Below are 24,425 nucleotides of genomic sequence, written 5' to 3' on the forward strand. Positions count from 1 at the left end.
GGGTAACTTTCTCAGCGTCACACAGAGTCAGCCCAGCGACTGGAGTTTAGGTCTTTGATTCTCACTTCCTATAGGTTTCTGTTCTGTGCGGGATTCTGGTGAAAAAGAAAAGGTTTACGTTAGCTCAGGGGTCGGGACCATGATGCTTCACATTTTCTTGCTCGCGGCACCTGCATGTAGCACTGTGCTGCTTACATAGTCGGAACTCAGTATGTTTCTTATTTTAAAATTTTCTATTTGTCTGTGGGTCTTGCCTTTGAAGAACTTAACAGCCCAAAGAGAGGAAGGAAATGAGATTGAAACACATACAAGAAAAAGTGATGGAAGCATAAAAGCTTTCCAAAGCTTAATGTAGCATACATGGTGTGTTTTTCCTTTATGTGTTTATGTTTTTTGGGTATCTTATTGCTGTCTGTCTAATTTAATCATATTTTTATTTTGTGTTCAAAAGATGGGTTTCGCTGGTAAAGCCACGGAAGCCAGAGAGAAAGCTGTACCATTATCATATTGCGAACATCTGGCCCACTCAGTGCAGTAAAGTGTTATGTATATTTATTCCTTGCACAAATATTTATTGAGGCCCTTCCTTGTGACTCAAATAAAAAATAATATATAGTTGTGTTGTATAGCTATAAAATAAAATGATGACAATTTTTGAGCTGCTTTGGTTCTTATAAACAAAACTATATGAGGAAGCTTCAGAAACAAAGACAGTATCGGCATACTAAAATCATTATTTTTATGTGATAAAATGCCATGAGGAATTTAAGGGTTTTTTGTTTTCTTGGTTTTTGTTTTCTTTCTTTTTCCTGTGAAAATGTTTAATTTTCCTTTGAAAGGAAAAGCTCTGTTCTTATTTAAGTTTAAAATTTGTCCATCGGGTCACAATTCTTAACTTTGGGGCAGAAAATTCAGAAGTGAAACTGACCGGAAATAGAGTAAGAGCAGAAATGAAACTGGTTAAGTTGGGCCTGAGTGTGTGGAAAAAAATTAGGTAGGTTTTCATAGTTTCCAAATGTATAGTTTTGATAATCTGTATATTTTCATCTGTTAGACATTACTACTGGGGGAAAAGTCAGTATTTGTCATTTTCTATGTGCTCGAATGAGTGCAGCTACCAAATAGAGGTGTTTTAGAAAAATTAAAGACAGATCTATATTAAGAGAGGGGCTAAAACGTTTTGAGTTTTATACTTTGGTTTAGGTTTAATGGCATCCGTCATGTCTCATTTAAATTTTTTTTAATGTGTATTTTAGGAGTTGCATTCTTAGATTATACATATAAAGGAACACATGGAGAATGAAACCTTGGCATTGGAGTTTTTTCACAAACATAATTCATAATATGCCTTCTTAGCTTAATATTTTATAGCCTTGTTTTCCATCTTACTTTAAGATGGAAACATGATTTTTGTGGGATTTTCTTTTTTTTGTTGTTGGCTTTTTTGGCCATTCCCACAACTTGCAGAGGTTCCTAGGCCAGAGTTCGAACCTGCACCACAGCAGTAACCAGTGTCACAGCAATGACAACACCAGATCCTTAAGCCACTGAGCCACCAGGGAACTCTTGGAAATGTGAATTTTGAATCATAGAAGCTGAAGTCTTCAGAGGTGAAAGTTTTCCCCTGGCTGGAGACTTAGTCCCTCTGTTTATTCCTGTCCTCAAGGAAGGACACTCAGTAGAGTGTTAGCTTAACAAATCTGGAGTTCCCCTTGTGGCGCAGTGGAAACGAATCCAACTAGGAACCATGAGGTTGCAGGTTCGATCCCTGACCTCGCTCAGTGGATTAAGGATCCAGCATTGCCTTGAGCTGTGGTGTAGGTCACAGATGCGGCTGGGATCTTATATTGCTGTGGTTCTGGCGTAGGCCAGTGGCTACAACTCCGATCAGACCTCTAGCTTAGGACCCTTCATATGCCTCTGGTGTGGCCCTAAAAAGACAAAACAAAACAAAAAACCCCCCAAATCTGTGCCCTGTTTTCCTGCTGGTGTCTAAGATCTTACCAGATCCTGGGTCTCTCAGGAGCAGTTCCACTGCGCATGGCTCAGTGTTTTGAGAATTTGTTTCTTAAACTTATGTCTGACACATGCCCCTTACAACGTTGGGGATCTTAGGCTAGAATTAAAGTATGGGAAAGGCTGTATTTTAAACTTGTTAGAGGCTGAGCCTTGGGCGTTTACCTCTTGCCCCCGTAGTGATGTGAATTGGTGAAACTTTGGAATGTCTCTGGCATGTGAGTGATCAGTCTTCCTGTTTTGTCTCTGGATACCTACCACGCTTGTCCTTTTTTGAATAATTCCACTTAAGAGGTCCTGATTCTTTGCCTCCTTATATTTCTGAAATAGCAACCATCTGGTGGTTGTGAGTTTTTTGACGTCAGGAGTTTTGGTCTGTGTGATATTGGACGCTGATTGCCAGAGATGTCATGTATGAATAATCTTATCAGGAATTGAACTGAAGTCAAGTGCGTTTATTGGTTGAGGAGCTGAGACAGATAATGCAGAAGCGGATACTAGAACCCAGCACTTAGGGGTCTCTGTTTGTTGGTCCATTGAAACATCCGGCACTTTTTCCCATCATGGCTTTTAGAATGTCTAACAAGGTGTAGTCAGACTTTTTTTGAAAATAATGAGGAAATAATGAGGAAAACAGGGAAGCTGAGGCTGGCCGCTATGTTTGGCTTTTATCAGTGGACTCCTAGGTAAAAAGAAAAGAGCAGATACAAATGAGTAGAAATGGACCTTTTATGGTCTATTTTTTTCCAGGAAAAACTTGCCCCTCTTTTAACATGACTAATTTTTTTAATTAAGGGCTTAACTGTGAACTACAAGCAATTCTTGTGTGCATGCTAGCAGTAGTCAACACTGCTTCCAGTACAGAACAGATGAAACTGAGTCATCCATTTCTGAAACAGATACTTATAAAGTACCTCCTTTGACTTATGTGAAGCGCTGGATTTGCAACAGGTGTCATTTCCTCCAACCTACTTCTTTCAGAGGTTATGAATTCTTCCTTGTTAAAATTCCAGTCTTTTTTTTTTTTTTTTTCTTTTTTGGTCTTTTCTAGGGCCGCTCCCATGGCATGTGGAGGTTCCAAGGCTAGGGGTCTAATCAGAGCTGTAGCCGCCGGCCTACACCAGAGCCACAGCAATGCGGGATCTGAGCCATGTCTGCAACCTACACCACAGCTCACAGCAATGCCAGATCCTTAACCCACTGAGCAAGGCCAGGGATGGAACCCGCAACCTCATGGTTCCTAGTCAGATTTGTTAACCACTGCGCCACGAGGGGAACTCCTGTTTGTTTGTTTTTTGTTTGTTTGTTTGAGAGGTAATACAGGAAAAGTAAACGTTTTAACTTTTTTTTTTTTTCTTTTTTGGTGTTTTGGGCTGCACCTGCTGCATCTGGAAGTTCCCAGGCTAGGCACTGAATCCGAACTACAGCTGCTGACCACAGCCACAGCATCACCAGATCCGAGCCGAGTCTGTAACCTGCACTGTAGCTTGTGGCAACGCCAGATCCTTAACCCACTGAGCAAGGCCAGGGATCGATCCCACGTCCTCAGGGATCCTAGTCAGGTTCATTAACTGCTGAGACACAAAGGGAACTTCCCTAAACGTTTTTAAAATATAACTTTTAGGAGTAGGAAAAAACTACATTTTAAAGTTTTGTCTACCTTAATGACTAGAACTAGGTCATTGAGAAAATTGCTACTGCTTTTATCCACTAAAATGTTAATAGCAAGGTAGATAGCGTGGCTCAGCGGAAAGGTATCCGTGAGGACGAAAGTTCAATCGCTGGCCTTGCTCAGTGGGTTAAGGATCCGGCGTTGCCGTGAGCTGTGGTGTAGGTCGCAGATGTAGTGTTGCTGTGGCTTTGGTTGCTGTGGCTCTGGCGTAGGCCAGCAGCTACAACTCTGATTCGACCCCCAGCCTGGGAACCTCTATATGCCACAGGTGCAGCCCCTAAAAGACAAAAAGCAAAAAAAACCCAAAAGCATATATGTTCCCAAGCAACATGGGAAAGACTTTCTAATAATTTATTCTGAAAATAGTTCACAAAACCAGATAGGCAGGTAGGCTGTGGGGTCAGAACTAGGATATTTTACCGGTCTTTACTTGTTACAGGAAAGGGTTGGTCCCATCATAAAATTGTCTGTGTAGGAGGTATTTCAGGCATGTTTTCATGAGTTGGCTTAATGACGTTTATCCTACATGGAAGGTATTTAATACAAACACAGAAATAAAGAGCAGTCTTCCTGGTGCTCTGGAGTGATTGGTTTACATTTGATGTTCAGGTATTTCTATCAGAAGATACCAGTCTGATTATTAGACGGGAACATGAGAAGTACGGAATTTCTTAATTGTACATTCACTGTGTTTTTGATATTTTACGAACTCAGATTTTTTTAAAAAAAATTGTAGGGTTGATTTATAATGTGTTAATTTCTACCACACAGCGAAGTGACCCAGTTACACATATATGTCCATTCCTTTTCCTGTATTTTCTTCCATCGTGATCTGTCCCGAGATATTGGATATAGTTCCCCGTGCTGTATGGTAAGACCCCATTGCTCTTCCCTTCCAAATGTAATAGTTTGCGTCTACTAACCCCAAACTCCCAATCCACCCCCCTCTCTCTCCCCTCCCCGGCAAACACAGGTCTGTTCTCTATGTCTGTGAATCTGTTTCTGCTTTGCAGATATGTTCATCTGTGCCATATTTTAGATGCCACATATAAATGATGTCATATGGTATTTGTCTTTCCCCCTCTAACCTGCTCCACTTAGTATGATAATCTCTAGTTGCATCCATGTTGCTGCAGTTGAATTTAGATGTTTTAAAACAACCTGAAAATTGCTAAAAATTAGTGTTCACTATTATTACTTTGTATTTTCAAGAAAAGGTCAGGGTTCCCATTGTGGCTCAGTGAGTTAAAAACCTGACATGGTGTCCATGAGGCTGCAGCTTTGATCCCTGGTCCTGCTCGTGGGTTGAGGATCCGGTGTTGCCTCAAGCTGCATAGGTCACAGATGCAGCTTGGGTCGCACGTTGCTGTGGCTGTGGTGTAGGCTGTGGCTGGCTACAGCTCCAGTTTGATCTCTAGCCTGGGAACTTCCATGTGCTACAGGTGGGGCTGTAAAAAGAAAAAAAAAGAAAGAAAGGTTACTTTATCAATGCTGCCTTTAATGAGGTAGCAAAATGTGCAGTGCATTTTAGATATTATATCAAAAATAAAAATAAGTCGGAGGAACCATGAGGTTGCGGGTTCGGTCCCTGCCCTTGCTCAGTGGGTTAACGATCTGGCGTTGCCGTGAGCTGTGGTGTAGGTTGCAGACGCGGCTCGCGGCTCGGATCCCCTGTTGCTGTGGCTCTGGTGTAGGCCAGTGGCTACAGCTCCGATTCGACCCCTAGCCTGGGAACCTCCATATGCTGCAGAAGCGGCCCAAATAAATAGCAAAAAGACAAAAAAAAAAAAAAAAAAAAAAAAGTCGGTACTTAGAAGTGAATATGTGTTAAAAAATTGAAAAATTTAATTAATTGATAGTAAATTTCTGCTGTATAGCAAATATTGCATTAGACTCTGGTGTACTTCTTTCTCCAACTTTTCCTTACTTATTATTAGAGTACCAGAACATTTTTGGATACTATCCTCGTGTTTTTTGTTTTTTTTTTTTTGTCTTTGTAGAGCCTCACTGGTGGCATATGGAGGTTCCCAGACTAGGGGTTGAACTGGAGCTATAGCCGCCGGCCTACGCCACAGCCACACCAGATCTGAGCTGCACCTGCGGCCCACACCACAATTCACAACAACTCCAGATCCTTAACCCACTGAGCGAGGCCAGGGGTTGAAGCCACAACCTCATGGTTCCTAGTCGGATTTGTTTCCGCTGCGCCACGACGGGAACTCCAGTGTCTTATTGTTTTAGTTTCCCTAGTGAACAATGATGCGGGGCACCTTTCCACATGCTTATGTACTGTCTGTGTGTCTTGTTTGGCCCGTTTTTCAATCAAGTTGTTTTGTTTTTTTATTGCTGAGTTTTAACTGTCCTTTGATTATTTGGGGTAACTGTTCTTGGGCAGATGTGTCTTTTGCACATATTTCCCCCCGTCTGTGGCTTGTTTTTCTCATTCTCTTGACATCATCTGTCAGAGAGCAGATGTTTTTCATTTTAGTTTATCAATAGTTTATCAATTATTTCTTGGATGGAGAGTGTGTTTGGTGTTGTATCTAAAAAGTTCACTTAGATTTCTCCCATGTTATCGTCTATGAATTTTGTAGTTTTGCGTTTTATTTATTTATTTATTTGTTTTTGTCTTTTTTTTTTTTTTTTTTTTTTTTTTTTGCCATTTCTAGGGCTGCTCCTGCGGCATATGGAGGTTCCCAGGCTAGGGGTCTAATCAATAATTGGAGCTGTAGCCGCCAGCCTATACCGTAGCCACAGCAACTCGGGATCGGAGCGGTGTCTGAACCTACACCACAGCTCACGGCAACGCTGAATGCTTAACCCACTGAGCGAGGCCAGGGATCGAACCTGCAACCTCATGGTTCCTAGTTAGATTCGTTAACCACTGTGCCATGACAGGAACTCCTAGTTTTGTGTTTTAAAATTTAGGTCTGTAGTCCATTTTAAGCTGGTTTTTGTGAAGGGTGTAAGGTTTGTGTGCAGATAGCCAGTTGGTCCAGCGCCATTTGTTGAAAAGACTGTCTTATCTGAAAAAAGGACAGACGGAACTTCTTTGCAGAACAGATGCTGACTCACAGACATTGAAAAACTTAAGGTCTCCGGAGGAGACAGTTTGGGGGGTGGGGGGATGTGCTTGGGCTGTGGGATGGAAATCCTGTGAAATCAGATTGTTAGGATCATTATACAGCTACAGATGTGATAAATTCGAGTAATTAAAAAAAAAAAAGACTGTCTTAACCTCTGTTGTGTTGCTTTGCTCCTTTGTTACAAATCAGTCAGCTCTACGCACGTGGTCTATTTCTGAACTTCCTATGCTGTTCCTCTGATTTCCTTGTTTATTCTTTCACCACCACCACACTGTCTTGATTCCTGGAGCTTTCTAGTAAGGCTAGAAGTCAGGGATTGTCCGTCTCTAAATTTGTGTTTCCTTTTTCAGTACTGTGTTAGCAGTTTTGCCTTTTCACATAAACTTGAGAATCAGTTTGCCAATATCCACAAAGTAGCTTGCTGGAATTTTGATAGGGATTGCATTGAATCTGGAGATCACGTTGGAGCAAATGGACATGTTGACAGTATTGCATCTTCCTGTCCATGAATATATAAGGTCTCTCCATTATTTAGTTCTTCTTTGATATCTTTCATTAGAGTTGTGTAGTTTTCCTCCCTCTTAGATATTTTGTTAGAATTATTCCTAAGTATTTCATTTGGGGGGTAGTAATGTAAGTTAGATTTTTAAATTAAATTTCCACTTTTCATTGCCGGTATATAGGAAAGCAATTGGCTTTTGTAAATTAACCTTGTGTCCTGCAACCTTGCTGTAATTGCTTAAAGAGTTTTGCCAGTTTTCTCAGATTCTCTGCATAGAGAATGATGTCGTCAGTGAACAAAGACAGTTTTATTATTTTTCTTTTTTTTTTATTGCTTTTTTTAGGGCCGCACCCACAGCATGTGGAGGTTCCCAGGCTAGGGGTCCAATCGGAACTGTAGCTGCTGGCCTCCACCACAGCCACAGCAATTCGGGATCCAAGCCAAGTCTACAGCCTACACCACAGCTCATCTGGGTTAAGCAAATCCAGACCCTTAACCCACTGAGCGAGGCCAGGGATCAAATCCGCGTCCTCATGGATCCTAGTCGGGTTCGTTAACCACTGAGCCATGAAGGGAACTCTTGACAGCTTTAGTTCTTCCTTCTCAATCTCTACACCTATTTTTACCTTTTCTTGTTTTGTTGCATTAGCTAGGACTGGTTTTTCTTTTCTTTTTTTCTTTTTCTTTTCTTGGCCACCCCTGTGGCATGCGGAAGTTCTTGGGCCAGGGATTGAACCTGTGTCGCAGCACCAACCCAAGTTGCTTCAGGGACAACGCTGGATCCTTAACCCCCTGAGCCACAAGAGAACTCCCTCTTTTCTCTTTTAAACTTTTTGTTCAGAAAGAATATTTCGAGCTTATTAAAAAATTGTGAAAGTAAAGCATGTTACAAGAACATCTTTGTACCCTCTGCCTGGAGTCACCTGCTGTTAATATTAGTCCACTTACTTTGTCATCTGCAAGCTCGCTCTTCCTTTATGCGTGCAGATACGAGATCAAAATTTTTTTTGTATGTGTTATTTGAAGTTAAGTCACATGCATTGTGACATTCTTAAATTCTTGAGTATATATATTTTTTATATCCACGATATAATTATCCCCTTCAGTAAATTAACAGCAATTAATACTTTAATCTGTTGTTCATAGTTGTGTCAGTTGATCTCATAACGTCCTTAATAGAAATTTTCCTCCTCCAGTTCATGATCCAGTCTACAACTGGGTGTTGCATTTTGTTATCTCTTCAAAGTGGAACATTTCTGCAGCTTTTTCTCTTTATTTACATATTCATGTCATAATGCAGACTTTATCCTCCCTTTTAAAAATAGACCATTCTTGGAGTTCCCGTTGTGGCACAGCGGAAACGAATCTGACTAGGAACCATGAGGTTGCAGGTTCGATCCCTGGCCCTGCTCAGTGGGTTAAGGATCCGGCGTTGCCTTGAGCTGTGGTGTAGACACGGCTCGAATCCTGTGTTGCCGTGAGCTGTGGTGTAGGCCGGCTGCTACAGCTCCTATTTAACCCCAGCCCGGGAACATCCATATGCTGCTAGTGTAGCCCTAAAAAGACATAAAAAAAAAAATTAATGTATTTCATTTTCTGTTTATCTGATGTTTCCCATGATTAGATTCAGATGATGCATTCTCAGTTGGAATTTCCTGTGCGGTGATGTGTCCTTCATGGGCTGTCGTTTCTGGTGGCACATGATGTCCATTTGTCCCTGACTGGTAATGTTTATTTTGGTCTCTCAGTCAAGATGTTATCTGATTTCTCAACTGTGTAATTCGCGTGTGCGTGTGGGCCCTTGCCACTGACAGTCTGTAGGAGACACTCTGAGGTCATGCATCTGTCCTGCTCTTGCCTGCCTGGATTCGTCATCCGTTAAGGACTCTTGTCTGAGCTGACCTTGGCTGTGAGTGGGGAAACAATGACGTCCCGGCTCCTCACACCCCCTGCACATTTCCCAGGATGCCCTTGGCCTTGCACCGTAAGCGAGAGTGGGGGGGGGGGGCTCGTGGTGAGAAGCGTGGTGGGGAGAAGACGGCTGATGAATTTTCGAAATACAGCGAGGCTGAGGCTTGAGCTGTGAGGCAGTGGGAGATAGTCCTTCATGCATCATTCCTTCATTCCTTCAGCAGACGTTCACTGAGTATCTGTGTGCCTGCCCTTGGGATAAAAAGACAGCTTTGGTTCCTTTGAGGCCCCAGAAGGGCAGAGTTGCGATAAAACAGAAGTGCTCTTAAGAGCTTTATATAGGAGTTCCCGTCGTGTCTCAGTGGTTAATGATTCCGACTAGGAACCATGAGGTTGTGGGTTCGATCCCTGGCCTCACTCAGTGGGTTAAGGATCCGGCGTTGCCGTGAGCTGTGGTGTAGGTCACAGACGCAGCTCAGATCCCGAGTTGCTATGACTCTGGCGTAGGCCGGTGGTTACAGCTCTGATTCGACCCTTAGCCTGGGAACCTCCATATGCCGCAGGAGTGGCCCAAAGAAATAGCAAAAAGACCGAAGAAAAAAAAAAAAAAAAAAGAAAAAAGCTTTACATAAAATATAACTTTCAAGTGTCATGTACACGTAAGGCTTCTGTCTTACAGCACAGAGAAATGTCTAATCTTGTCTACGGTTTACTCCTTGGTTTGTGCAGCACTTCCCGAGTACCTCCTTTGCACTAGGCCTGTGCTTTGGGTACAGGGAGGAATAAACCTTGGTTTCTGTATTTAAGGACCAACCCTCTTTTATAGTTTAACAGCACTATAAACATGGTTAATGAAGTATGATTGCGGTGAGTGCTGTGATGGTGGCACGTGTGTAACACAGTCACGCGCGGAGGGCAGAAATTCTCGTGGTTGGGGGTAGCGAGCGGGGCAGGGGGGTCGAGAAGGAGGTCTCAAAAGCGGAGATTCTGAGCTGGGCCATGAGGCATGACGTGACATTTGTCTGCTTACTTGCAGACACACGTTTTAGTCCAGCCTCGTGATTACCATTTGCTGTCATGTTTTCCTCCAGCCAAGATTCGTCGCTGGTTGTCCCACACCATTGCAGAAATATCCTTTAAAAGTTATTCATTGGGGGTGTGGGATGGAAATCCTATAAAATTGGATTGTGATGATCGTTGTACAACTACAAAGGGAATAAATTCATTGAGTAATAATACTCACGCATGAGTGAGTTTCCCACTCTTAGCGTTTTGGCTTTTGCCATGCTGCCTTGTGTTTTTAGTAGCTAATCTCTTTAAAACCATTCTCATGGTATTTTTACCCACAGTAGTTAGAACCATCCCCCCCCGTGTGACAGGCCAGAGACTCAAGGCCCAGAAAGAACCCGGATGAACTGGAGTTCGTACCCAGCCATTTTGCTTCTCAATTTGGAGCCTCTCCCACTGTCTTACTCAGTTTGCTTCTTGGATTCAAAACACAGTTTTCCAGTTTCAACTTCGTCTCTACCTTCGCAAACCTGGAGAGCTCACGTTAGGCGGATAGATTTTTGAAGCTACAGGTAAACTGACCCCTAAGAGCTGAGGCCTCTGTAGGGTGATGGATGACGACAGCGCCTGTTGACCTATCACGTATGCCAGTCCCTGCATTTCCTCCTTATCACAGCTCCATGAGGTAGAAGCTGTTATTAGCTCCGTTTTACAGATGGGGTCTCTGAAGCTTAGAGAGATTAATGACACACCAGAGCTGGCACTCACCCCTAAATGGGCTAGGTTCATACCACCACCCCAAACAGTGTTTGGTATATTTGGAATGAAGAGCTCACAGTCTGATTTGGAGCTGAAGCACACGCCCTTTGTTTTTTTGAGGTTGGTTTAGTTGAACCCAGTCTGTAGCTGGGAGTCTCCAGTGCTGTTGACCCTAGGGCTGCAGTGCACAGGCTGCTGCACATGAGTTAGTCTTCATGCTGTGGGTGGCTTAATCTGCCTCTTCATCTATTCCTCTTGTGGCTGAGCATCTATAAAAGTCTTCCCATATTAGTTGCTCTTAAAAAAAATCAAAGCTTCTTGGTGCAGAAATAGAAATGGAGCAGAGGCCAGGGCTCTTCGTTCTATTGAATTTATGTAGGTGACACATTCAGAGGTATTTAGTCTTCCGTTTCATTGCATGGTTCCTAGCACATCATGGCTACTCAAGAAATGTTCAAAGACTGGTCTGCTAGGGTACAATGTATAGGAGAGAATTATAAAGACATGAGGATGTTAGTGAATGCTGAGAGCTTATTGGACAGATGGGGATTGAAGATGGTACTGGGAAGCAGCTTTAGGGCTTTGGGATTTATTTACTAAGGCTTGATGCCAGTGGGAGGGCTTATGAGATAAAGGCACCTGGGTTAGTTCTGGGGCCAAGAGGAGGAGGTAATGGGAAAGAAATAATGGAAATGAAAACATGGAGATTCTTGGGTTAGCATCACCAAGTTATAGCTTGCTGATCTTGGTAGGATTTAAACAGAGATTCTGTTTGAAGTCAGTTATGGTAACATTTAATGCTTTATAGTGGCTAGCACTTTCTTAAGGAATTGTATGGCTTACTATTCGTAGGTGAGCTCTTGTTTGCAGAAGAAGTAAGTAGATGCACAGCAGAGGGAATCTGCTTTTTCATAGCATAGACAAGAGTAGCTTTCGGGAAATGAATGAAAAATGAGAAAGAAGAAACATAGGCCAGAGATGCTGTGAAGAAAGAATTGATGGGCTAGGAGGCTGATTAGAAATGGGCTTGGGCCGTGGGGCATCTGCCAGGCAACGATGTCTCAAAGGTTTTGAAACCAGGTGTCTGGGAAGCACAGGTGGACCTGTACACATAGCCCAGGGGATCAGGCCTGGGTCCCAGTCTTGATGTTGCTGCTTCCTAACGGGGATGGTAGGCCTTTTACCTAAGGCCTCAGTTTTATTATTAAAAAATGAGTAAGATGGCTTAGATGAGTGAGTATTAAACTCAAAGTCTGCATGCAGATGACCGGGGATCTTGTTAACGTGTAGATTCTGGTCGAGCAGCTTCCCAGGTGACACGGAGCCGCAAAGGCTTAGATGACCGTCAGGATTTTTGCCAGCTCTGCAAATTCTCTAATTCTGTCTCTTGCATGTTTGGCCTTTGGAGGCTTCTTCAACTCTTGGGCCTTTATTATCCCTGTTTAGATAGATGGTTTCTAAATGCATCTCTCCTTCTGATTAGAAGTGCCCAAAACAGTTGGTCGTCCTACACGGATAACCACATCCCGTTCTTGAGATCCCCGTTTCTGTGAATACTTTATATTTGTAAAGTACTGGTACAATTTTTTCAGAGAGCTTTTATATTCATGATTTCACTTGATCCTTAAAATAACTCCCAGAGGTCAGCATACAGGAAATATCTCTGTTATGGAAGAGGAAATAGGCTCAGAGAGAGGGACTTGCCCGCTGTGAGTGGTTAGACCCACGCCTGTTCAGGATTGTTGACGTTAGCGTCACCTCTTACCACCACGTCACGCTGCTTCGGGTGCTGGCATCACAGAGACCTGTGCTTGAAGGCTGTGGCCATCTCTGTGTCGTTGTTTTTTTTTTGTTTTTGTTTTTTTTTTAAAGGGCCTCGCCTGCGGCATATGGAGGTCCCAGGCAAGGGGTCGAATCGGTGCTGCAACTGGCAGCCTACACCACAGCCACGGCAACGCCAGATCCGTAACCCACTGAGCAAGGCCAGGGATCAAACCCACGTCCTCATGGTCACCAGTTAGGTTGGTTATTGCTGAACTGCAACGGGAACTCTGCCATCTCTTGTTTTTTTTAAATGCATAGATTTAGTTTTGTCTTAAAAAACCGATAATATATTCAAAGGGATCACAATTCAGAGGTAAGAGGACACAGTGAAGGGTCTCCATATCACTCTGGGCCTCAAATACCCATTTTCCCTCCTGGGGGCAACCAGTGTTACCAGTTACACTTTATGCATCTACCATAAATGTGTTATTCTTTTTTCCCTATGAAATGCAAATGATAACTTGTTAAACACACTGGAAAAACTATATTGTACTATTTAAAAAAAAACTAACAGCATGTGTATCTTATAAATTCTTCCATGTGGGTGCTCAAAAAGCTGCCACCTGATGTACTCTTCACGGTCTCATGGCATACACCTGAAGGATACACACCCTGCTAGCCAGTCTCCTGCTGATGAACATTGATTTCTGGCTTTTGCTAATATGAACAAGGGTAGTGTCACACATCATACCGCATACCTGCAAGTGTATTTTTTTTTATAATGATTTGTATTTTTTTTGTTAATGGTTGGTTTACAGTGTGCAAATGTATTTTTAACACAAATGCAGAAGTGGAATGGCTGTGTCAAAGAGTATATACATGTGTAATTTTGGTAGATAAGGCCAGATTGCCATTTTAGGGGTTTTAGCAATTACAGTTTTCTCAGCAGTGTCTGTTTTGCCACTGCTTTGCCTCTGAATATGTTATCCTATGGGTACTTCGGCTACTTTTTTGTTTTCATTGCTTGCATTTGAGTATTTTTAAGCCATCTGGAATTTGACGTAAGGTGTCGATAGGGCGTGTTTCCTGTGTGTATACACATTTCTTTTCGTTACTTCCCTTTCGGGCTGCCTACTCTAGTGCCCTAACCCCTTTTTTGATTAGTTCTTATTTCCCTAGGGGTCCTTCAACTCTTTTATATCTTTTATCAGTCTTTTCTTTGTCCTCAGCCATATCCATTATCTAATTAGTCTCCCCGTTAAGCCCATTTTTGTCTTTAGGCCCCCAAATCATTCTTATTGATATTTAAAACTTTTTTTATTATGGAAATTTCCATGAATAATGAAATATATGTATATTGTATATCAGTGTGTATTGAAATGCATGCATATGGGGGGATATAATAAACTCCAGGAATCCATTACCAGCTTCAGTAACTACCACCTCGTGGTAGATCTTGTTTTATCTCCACACCTAACCCCTTGTCCTCTCTCCCTCCACCCCAGTTATTTTGAAGCAAATTATAGGCACAGTATCTTAACATTTGGACTTTTTTTTTTTTTTTGTCCTTTTGCCTTTTTCTAGGGCCGCTCTCCCAGCATATGGAGGTTCCCAGGCTAGGGGTCAGAGCTGTAGCTGCCAGCCTACGCCAGAGCCACAGCAACTCAGGATCTGATCCGAGTCTGCAGCCTACACCACAGCTCACGGCCACGCCGGATCCTTAACCCACTGAGCAAGGCCAGGGATCGAACCCACAACCTCATGGTTCCTAGTGGGATTCATTAACCACTGAGCCACGACGGGAACTCCTTAACACTTAGACTGTTGAAGTTGTCTCCTGTTTTCCAATTTTTATCCTCCAGGTCATCCTGTGTAATTCTGTGTCTTTCTTCTTTGGTCTTTCATTTGTAAAATAACAGTTTTTTAATAAATGCTTATCGAAATTGTATGCTGGATGCTCGTACCTTGTCACACATGCTCTTTCGTGTGCACAAACCCTGGGTCTCTCATAGGATCACATACTCTGGGAGTTCCCGTCATGGCTCAGTGGTTAATAAATCCAACTAGCATCCAGGAGGATGCAGGTTCGATCCCTGGCCTCGCTCAGTGGGTTAAGGATCTGGCGTTGCCATGAGCTGTGGTGTAGGTTGCAGATGCAGCTTGGATCCCACGTAGCTGTGGCTGTGGTGTAGGCCGGCAGCTCCAGCTCCGATTCGACCCCTAACCTGGGAACCTCCATATGCTGCGGGTGTGGCCCTAAAAAAAAAAAAAAAAAGACATACTCTGAAACGAAGGAATGGCATGTTTGTGTCCTCACAGTTCCTAGCTTAGTCTATAAAGGCAATAACAGCCAGTAAAATAGAAGGGAAAGCAGACAGAGGAGAGGAGAGAGACAAGCAGAAAACAGCGTTGCATCTGGGACAAAGGCCCATTTCTAAGAGCAGCCCTGCCCAGAGGAAACACGGGAGAAAAAGGGCAAGTTTGGACTTTCCACCAAGATTGGGCGTGAATACAGTGGCGATTGAAAAAAAAGAACAACAAAAAAAACCCAAAAAAACAAAACACAAGCAAAAAAACCCCCAAGGCAAAATGTTTAAGAAATGTAGAAAGTTTGAAGACAGATGTTTTGTTCTCTCATCTTGTGGAGAACCCTGCTAGTGCTTAGTAAGCGACAGAATGAATTTCTGGGACTGATTTGAACTTGAGGGGGAGCAGAGATAATGTCACAATAAAGGCTTTGGTTCCAGGGTTGTGTACTTTCGTCAGAGAAAGTATTCACTTCGCAACAGGAGCTATAACGTATTTTATGAGCGATTAGAGTGGGTGGTTTTTCTGTTTAAATCTGTAACATTGGCTTTTGGCACCATTCGCTTTCTATCCAGTAGCACCAAGGTCTCGCTGTAAAGCATTTTTGTGTTTTTGCAAAACTTTTCACAGTGAGCCTTTCAGGTAGGATTAAAAGATTAGAAAAAAAAAAAAAAAAGCTGATTGAGAGTGCTGTAATATAGAAGGGGCTTTTGTATTTTATAAAAAGAGTGACCTAATTTATTAAGCTTAAATTCTTGATTTGGTAATTCAGCATATTTACCTTCTGTGGAAATGTGAAAAACTCATTTTCCCCCAGGTTTGCTTCTGTTGCTCCTCAAAAAAAAAGAAGGGTCCCAAAGTTAACCTGGGCCTTATATCTTCTATGCCACTGAGCCTGGTCCCAGGCTGAGAATAAATGCCTGACCTGAAAAAGAAGTGAGCCTGGGCCCAGGGAAGGGTATTCAAAACAAGTCTGACTGCATTTCCCAACCGAACGCACTTTAAAATGATCTCCAAACTCAGGGCTTATCTGCATGAGGGGTCATCAAACTGGCCAGTAGGCGCTGGTTTTTATAACAAAGGATGAAATGACAGGTTTGACATGGTTAGGGGATTATAAACAAACAGACGGAACACCAGAGAGTTTGCAGAGACTGAATGCGCCCTCAAAAGCTTAAAATACCCGCTTTCTGATCCTTCTAGAACACGCGGGCCCATCCATGATCCACATTCAGGGCGTAAAGTAATTAATATTAACCCACGTGGACGTTTCACGTTTCTCGTTCCTTTGTTTGTGTTCCTTCCCTTTGGTTTTGTAAAGGTTGTGTAATTTTCCACTGTGTGACGATATCACAGTTTAAGAGCGGATATTCCATTTTTTGCTTTTATAGCCAATATTTGCACACATTTTTATGACTTGGGGAGTTGCTTGGCCAGATATTATGCAATGTAACATTTTGGTAGTTGTTGCTACATTGCTGTCCTTCCAAAACGGACCATTTTCTGTTTCCCCTCACACTGTTTTCCTTGTTCCTGTCAACCCCGAGAGAGACTGAAATCGTTTGTTTAACCCGACAGGTCTCTTTATTTTCTCCTGCTGACGACCAGACATTTAGTGACTTAAAACAGTATCATCATTTATTTTGCTCATGAATATGCAGTTTGGGGCGGGCTTGTCTGCACGTGTCCTTCCTGGCGTCTCAAAGGCTGGGTGCTGACCTGGTCCCTTCCACATCTGGTTGCAGCTGGGGTTCCTCGGCTGGGGCTGCGGAGGACACCTGCAGAGTCTTTTCCGTGTGGCTGCTTTTCATCCCCGCAGTAGGGTGTCTGGATTCTGAGGAGGAGCGTCCTGTGAAGAGGGCCAGGTCATCTTATGATTTGGTGTCGGAAGTCACATGGCATCATTTCGGCCGCAGTCACGGGCCTGCCCTCCTCTAAGGGAGAGGGAACGTAGACCCCACTTCATGACGGACAAGTGGCAACATCACTTTGTAAGAGAGCACGTGGGGTGGGATGTGTTGGTCCAGCCGTTCCTCAGAAACTAGAGTGTGCCGTGTGCTGGCATGTTTGTTGTCTTGTGCATATCTTTTTTTTTTTTTTTTTTTTTTTTTGCTTTTTAGGGCCACACCCGCAGCATATGGAGGTCCCCAGGCTAGGGGTCGAATTGGAGCTGAAGCTGTCAGCCTCTGCCAGAGCCACAGCAACGCAGGATCCGAGCCCTGTCTGCAACCTACACCACAGCTCACAGCAACTCGGGATCCTTAACCCATTGAGCGAGACTGGGGATCGAACCCGCATCCTCATGGATCCTAGTAGGGTTCATTAACTGCTGAGCCACGAAGGGAACGCCCCTTGATGTGCATATCTTTAATGGTGAGTGGGGTTATATGTATATCTTTTCATCTATTTATCGACTATTTCCATTTCTGTTTTGGTGGCCTGCTTTTTAAAATCCTTTACTCTTTTCTCTTGGAGTACAGATGATTGATTCTATTATTAATTTATAGTAGTGCTTGTAGACTAAGCAAATTACACTCAAAATTTGTTGAGAAGATACCTCACGGTGATGGGCGCATAGTCCCCACTTCGACATGGAGGAGTGGACAAGCGCTGTTTGGGGGGCTGGTTGAGTTTGCTAACAGCGGGGACTTGTGGAGTCATTGCGTTTAGGGACCACGGTACGTACTGTTGGTTTTAGGCACGGGGTGCAGGGAGGGGAGAGAGGGTGACGGTCGTTTCCTCCTCCTCCTCCTGCTGCCCATTAGCCTCCTGAATCGCTCTCAGCAGTGATGAGGAACAGGAGCAAAGATGCCGCCTTTCTCTTTGGTCTTTTCTTTTTCTTTTTTTGCTTTTCAGAGCTGCACCCATGGCATATGGAGGTTTCTAGGCCAGGGGGTGAATTGGAGCTGCAGCCACTGGCCTACACCACAGCCACAGCAATGCGGGATCTGAGCCATGTCTGCGACCTACACCACAGCTCACCGCAATGCCGGATCCTTAACCCACTGAGGGAAGCCAGGGATCGAACCCGCAACCTCATGGTTCCTAGCTGGATTTGTTTCTGCTGGGCAATGATGGGAACTCCCTCTCTTTGGTCATTTTTATACCTCAAAAAGCCAGAAAATTTTAGATGCCAGCAAAGGAAAGGTCCTATTTAGGAGGAAAGCAAAATCCCACTGGTGTCCTTTACTACTGAAAATTGCTTTGGATTGCTTTTGAGTTCTAAGGTGTGATTTGACTTGCTATCATCAAAGTTGAGGTTCAAAATTGTATCAACAAAAATGGATTGACCCATTTTTGACTGTTTTCTAAAATATTTTTTTTGACTGTTTTTTTTTCTTTTCTTTTCTTTTTTTTTTTTTTTTTTTTAGTCTTTTTAGGGCCGCATCTGCAGCATATGGAGGTTCCCAGGCTAGGGGTCCAGTCGGAGCTGTAGCTGCGGGCCTACACCACAGCCACAGCAATGCCAGATTTGAGCCGCGTCTTCAACCTACACCACAGCTCATGGCAACACCAGATCCCCAACCCACTTATCAAGGCCGGGAATCAAACCTGTGTCCTTGTGGATGCTAGTCGGGTTCATTAACTGCTGAGCCACAACCAGAACTCCTGATTGTTTTCTAAAATATGAAGGTGTTTAACAAAATGAAGCATTTCTCCACACCTTGGCACTAAATTAGAATGTTACCCTTATACTGACTTGTTATGGGATAAACTGTGATAAACAGTTAGAATATGTCTTCTTCCTAGTTGTAATCTTTGGCAGTTTTATAGGAACTGGACTGGTGTTTGTCATTGTAGTTCTCATTTTAGGTATGGTTTGACCCAAAGACTTAAATTCTGTTTGCAGGACTCTTTCTTAAAAATTAAAAAGAAATTACTATTCATTTATTATTCATTTTTTCATTTTCGCTGCACTCATAGCATGTGGAAGTTCTTGGGCCAGGAATCGAACCAGCACCAGGAATCGAACCAGCAGCACTGCAGTGACCTGAGCCCCTGCAGGGACAGCACTGGACCCTTCACCCGCTGAGCCACAAGAGACTCCGAAATTTTATTTTTGTAATAGAAGTGTAGTTAATTTGCAGTATTAGTTTCAGGAGTACATCATAGCGGTTCAGTATTTTTATAGGTGATACTCTGTCAATAGTTATTAGAAGGTAATGGCTTTACCTCCCTGTCTTCTCCCATGCATCCTTGTGGCTTATCTGTTTCGTACTAGGGATTTGATTCTCTCAGTCCCTTCGCTCCGTCTTGGTTCACATCTGACCTCTGCTGTCTTACTTGCTGGTTTCACTGCCAGGTTTCACTGTGATGGAGAGATGGCTGCCAGCATCTCTAGCCCTGTGTCCTTCCAGGTTCAGAGTCCGTGCGGGAGAAAAAGAACGCTCGCAACACAATTTCCAGGTCTTCCGTGGACCCTAACTGTACGTTATGGTTTGCTGATTGGCTTAATCTGAGTCCCATGAACATCCATGGAGCTGGGGGTCGGTTAATTCTGCAGGAAGTACGTGGGTTGGTAGTAGGGAGGGTCCTTCTGCGAAGGAGTAGCTGTCTTGGGCAAAGACGGATGACACCTCCTAAGACTGGAGGTGATTTTTGGCATTGCTGTTATATGGTGGACTAGGTTTAGTTGATTTAAGCCTTTTCACATTTATTTTATTTTTGGAGTACATAAGACATTCTTGTGGTATAGGACTCAAAACCACATAAACAAATAGAAGGCAAATCTTGCTTTTGTCTCTGTTCCCTGCATTCTGTTCTCACCCCCACAGGTAATAATTTTTTCGAGTTTCTGGTTTAACCTTCCAGTGTTTCTTTTTCTTTTTTTTTTTTTCCTTCTTTTTTTCCCCTTTTTTCGTGACTGCACCTGCAGCCTATGGAAGTTCCCAGGCCAGGGATGGACTCCCAGCCACACCAGTGCCCTGAGCTCCGGGAGTGACAATGCTGGATCCTTAACCCACTGCGCCACATGAGAACTTCAATAAGTAACATTTTTTTATAAGTAAATTTTTTATTTTGAAATAGTTTTAGATTTAGGGAAAAGTAATGAAGGTAGTACGGAGAATTCCCTTCATTCAATTTCTCCTAAGGTTAATGTCTCACAATACTGTTTTACATTTGTCAGAATTAAAGAATATCATTGGCTGATGATTATCAATTAAACTTCATTTTATTGTATAAAAAGTAATAAGCGGCTTTTTGATAAAATTGAATGAATCTTTTAAAGAAGAAGCCGAGACAAAAGCACAAGAGAACTCCTGGGTGCACTTGCTGCCTCTCACCAAGATTACATCTGGGATTTACCTGTAGAGTTGATTTCCTCTGTCTGTTCCATTTGCTGGGATCTTCTTGTGTTTTAATTAAGCATGGTATAATGAATCCTAGTGCTTTTGCAATAAATAAAATAAGGGAAAAGGCAAAAAGTCAGGGCTTTAAGTATGGTGGGTTAATTTGTGGAGGAGTTTGTGGCTTTTTGGTAAACTTTCTTATCAGATGCCCTGATGTAGTTAGTTCTGTTTTATCCATATGAGTGGAGGGACGCCTAGAAATAATGATACATTCGAAATCCACCCCGAGGAGTGTTTGTAGACGTCACTGCTGATTTTAGAATCCTAGAGCTTGGAGCCTGAGGGTGCCTGGGAGGTGTTTGTGTTAACTTCCTACATACTGCAGAGATCTCTTTAGCAATATCCATTACAGATGCAGTTTCTTTTCTCTCTCTTTCTCTCCTTTTCTTGTCTTGTCTTGTCTTTTTAGGGCCACACCCACAGTATATGGAGGTTCCCAGGCCAGGGGTTGAATCGTACCTGTAGCCACTGGCCTACACCACAGCCATAGCAATGCCAGATCTGAGCCGCGTCTGCAACCTACACCACAGCTCATGGCAATGCCGGATCCTTAACCCACTGAACAAGGCCAGGGATTGAACCTGCGGACACTGGTCAGATTCATTTCTGCCAAGCCTTGACGGGAACTCCCAGATGGAGTTTCTGTCTAAGCCCTGCATACTGCTTTGTAGGCAGTCCATTTCATTATCATTGTGTCTGACATAAAATTATTCTCTTGAGCTGATGCATAGATGATTGTTCTGTCCTCTGTAGCAATAGAGGATGTAAAGGCCCAGTTGTGTCTCCTGTGTAGATAGAGGAGATACAGAGGTGTGTGTGTGTGCGTGCACACATATGTACACATATATATCTGCATATATAGGTTTAACCCCCTCGCTTACTTTCTGCTTTCTTTCCTTTCTTCTGAGATATCCTCTGATTTATTATTTACTGTTTTGTTTCTTTGCTTATATATGGTTACTTAGAAATGTTGGGATAAAGCGATGAAGAAGAATAATGAGTAATCCTAGAGTTCCCGTCATGGCTCAGTGGTTAATGATTCCGACTAGGAACCATGAGGTTGTGGGTTCGATCCCTGGCCTCGCTCAGTGGATTAAGGATCCGGCGTTGCCGTGAGCTGTGGTGTAGGTCGAAGGCATGGCTCGGATCCCGCGTTGCTATGACTCTGGCGTAGGCCGGCAGCTACAGCTCTGATTAGACTCCCTAGCCTGGCAACCTCCATATGCTGGGGGAGCAGCCCCAGAAAAGGCAAAAAGACCAAAAAAAAAAAAAAAAAGAGAGTAGTCTAATCTCATAAGGTTGTTATAAGAATGAAATAAGATCACATATATGAAGTGTTTAACACAGTATATGGGCGCACAGTAAGCACTTAATAAATGCTGACAGTATAGTGGTGGGATTGGTCTCTGTCATTGGTCTTTTCCACCTAGATTAACAGCGAAGATAACACTAAACAATTACCTATAATATAAGGCAGGATGACCTACGTAGAGATAGAAGCAAGTTCTTATTTATTCTAATAAAGGAGCGGTTCAGTTAGAGGCATCGTCTTTCCTTAACCTTGAAGTGGAAATGGATTTCCTTAGAGAGAGTAACGTTCTAGGTGGAGGGGCTGGCATTAGCCAAAGCCTGGAGCCAGGACCAGGCATGATCTTTTTCATGGAATCTTAAGCAGTCACTAGGGGTTGAGTAGGTGGAGTGAGGGTAGGATATGGAGAGGGCGGATTGCACAGGACTTTGAAAGCAACCTTGGGAAGTGTGTGCTTTATGCTGGAGTCTTAGGGTCCATTTTCAGATCTTTGAATAAGGGACCAGGATTGGAACTTATGGCACAATCGATGTGATTATTGTGTTTAGGCAATTAGTGGTTCCTATTGATTTTTAAAATCTTTTTTTTTTTTTTTTTTGTCTTTTTGTCTTTTTTTTTAGGGTTGCACTCGCCACATATGGAGATTCCCAGGCTAGGGGTGTCATCAGAGCTATAGCCCATGGCCTACACCACAGCCACAGCAATGCAAGATCTGAGCCTCGTCTGTGACCTACACTACAGCTCACGGCAATGCTGGATCCTTAACCCACTGAGAGAGGCCAGGGATGGAACCTGCAACCTCATGGTTCCTAGTGATTCGTTTCCACTGCACCACACAACTGTTGATTTAAAATCTTGGCTGAGAAGGCTAATGAAACATATATAGTAGAAGGAAATAGTTGCCATAATCCAGGGTTTGAAATGGAAACTTTTGGCAGGTTGCAGAAAAATGAGTTTCTGAGAATGAGCCCTAGGAACTTCTCAAAAATAGACTTGGGGCTTTTCGTATGTGGAGGAGTAAACAAATGGATTAGATAATAGCCTTCTTTCTCAAAGAATCCTGATCTCTGGATTGGGAGACAGGGTTGGCCTGGGCCTGGAAAGGGAGTCCTGGCTTTTCCGGCTGACTGCACGTATAATTGAAGATGGACCTACCAGCTCAGCAGAGTGGGCTGACTTTCAGCCTGAAGAGAGAGCTTGAAGCATATTTTGAAACTGAGCACTTGGTTTCTATTTTGAAGTCTCTGAAGATAATGATCTGACACAGGGAACTAGCTTTTGGGAATGAATCTGGTATGCTCAGACTTGAGCATTGCCAGCTTTTTCTCTTTTTGACATGAGATGATTTGGCGGTCCCTTAAATTGTCTTGTATTTTTGCAATGTCTTCTGTTCCTTATGGAGCTGTTGCCTTCCCAACACTTGTGACTCCAAATAACTCATGCATTCTAATCAGAAATTGTTGGGAAGGAGGTCTGATGAGGAAATAGCGACCGGTTGACTGCTGGTCAAGTGAGAATTTAATTTAAGCTGATAACAGTTGGGGTATTGGCTGCATGGAGTGCCCAGTGAGTTATTACTTTTATTTTTTGGCTGTGGCTTCTTTTCCTGGTTGTAACAGATGATCTGGCATCAGACTGAACTAGCAACAGGGTGTATATGTGTGTGTGAATTGCTGATTTTCTGTTAGTATGAGTTTGGCTTTGCATGTCTACCGGCATCCTTCTGAAGGAAAAAAAGCAAATTACTACTTCATTTATGTCCTAGGAAATACTAATGCTATTCTACAGGTATATAGCATTTATGTAACATTTATGCTTTTCTTTCTTTCTTTCTTTCTTTCTTTTTTTTTTTTTGTCTTTTTGTCTTTTTAGGGCTACACCCACAGCATATGGAGGTTCCCAGGCTAGGAGTCAAATCAGAGCTGTAGCTGCCGGCCTCCACCACAGCCGTAGCCAGATCCGAGTCTCGCCTGTGACCTACACCACAGCTCACAGCCGAATCCTGAACCCACTGAGCGAGGCCAGGGATCGAACCCACAACCTCATGGTTCCTAGTCGGATTCGTTTCCGCTGCACCATGACGCAAAGAAGAGACGTAAAGAAGAGACTGGGTTAAGGTTGCTGACTCAGCAAATAAGGGACTGGGGCAGCTTCCTATATCCCAGGACACTTTGTAGGAGGAGAAAGCTGAGTGCCCCTCTTTTCTCGTTCCTGTTTTTCAGCGGCGCCTTCGACATCTCCGGAACGTCGCTGCCCGGAACATCGTCAATAGAAATGGCCATCAGCTCCTTGACACCTACTTCACACTTCACCTGTGTGACACCGGGAGGCCGTGTAAAGGTGAGGCAGTCTGAACGTGGCCCCCACAGACGGTTGCATCTCATTTTTGTACTTTTCTGACGCAGGTGATTCTCAGCGCCTCTTCTTTCATTGCTTGTTCGAAAGCTAAATTGTCATGCTGTCGGAACACGCTTCAGGAGCAGTTGTTAGATACGTTGAAGAGACACATTGCACATTGATCAACTTATCTTTCCTTTATGAGTGTTAGTGATTAATGTCTTTACTCCAGGAGCTGCCATTTAAACTAGATTATTGGGAGCGAAGCCAAAAAAGGGGGGGGGGGGTGTTTGAATCCAGTGTCTAGTACTAATTTGCTTTTCTTTAAAATGTAATTGATTCCTTTAGTATTATGTAAAATTAGGACCTAGTGCGTATCTTCTCATATCTGTAATTCCTTGTG

At 43.2% G+C, this 24,425-nt stretch overlaps 1 protein-coding gene and 1 long non-coding RNA gene across 17 annotated transcripts in view; one reads left to right on the forward strand and one right to left on the reverse strand.

Moving 5' to 3' along the window:
* UVRAG (UV radiation resistance associated) overlaps positions 1-24,425 on the forward strand; it is a 289,633-nt gene that overhangs the window by 8,070 nt on the left and 257,138 nt on the right. For 8 of the 16 annotated variants that reach the window (XR_014814737.1, XR_014814738.1, XR_014814739.1 and 5 more), the window contains exon 2: positions 23,908-24,025. Coding sequence is in view for 7 of the 16 variants with exons in the window: in XM_021062527.2 (XP_020918186.2) it covers positions 23,908-24,025 (118 nt within the window). In the remaining 9 variants the exon portion in view is untranslated. Of the gene's footprint in view, positions 1-8,900; positions 9,001-19,328; positions 19,453-23,907; positions 24,026-24,425 lie in introns of those variants that run through there. The other 8 variants (XM_021062526.2, XM_084975314.1, XM_084975312.1 and 5 more) reach the window with 3 other exon arrangements.
* On the reverse strand, positions 9,732-17,885 carry LOC146399733 (uncharacterized). Its single transcript, XR_014814758.1, has 2 exons — positions 14,952-17,885; positions 9,732-14,309 (listed from the first exon to the last, which is right to left on the reverse strand). It is a non-coding gene; the product is annotated as an uncharacterized LOC146399733 (long non-coding RNA).

This window comes from Sus scrofa, chromosome 9 (genome assembly GCF_054392235.1).
Source record: "Sus scrofa isolate SSC_HxYL_T2T_F1_AM1 chromosome 9, Sscrofa_HxYL_maternal_Yorkshire_Landrace_v2.0, whole genome shotgun sequence".
Classification (NCBI taxonomy): Eukaryota; Metazoa; Chordata; class Mammalia; order Artiodactyla; family Suidae; genus Sus; species Sus scrofa.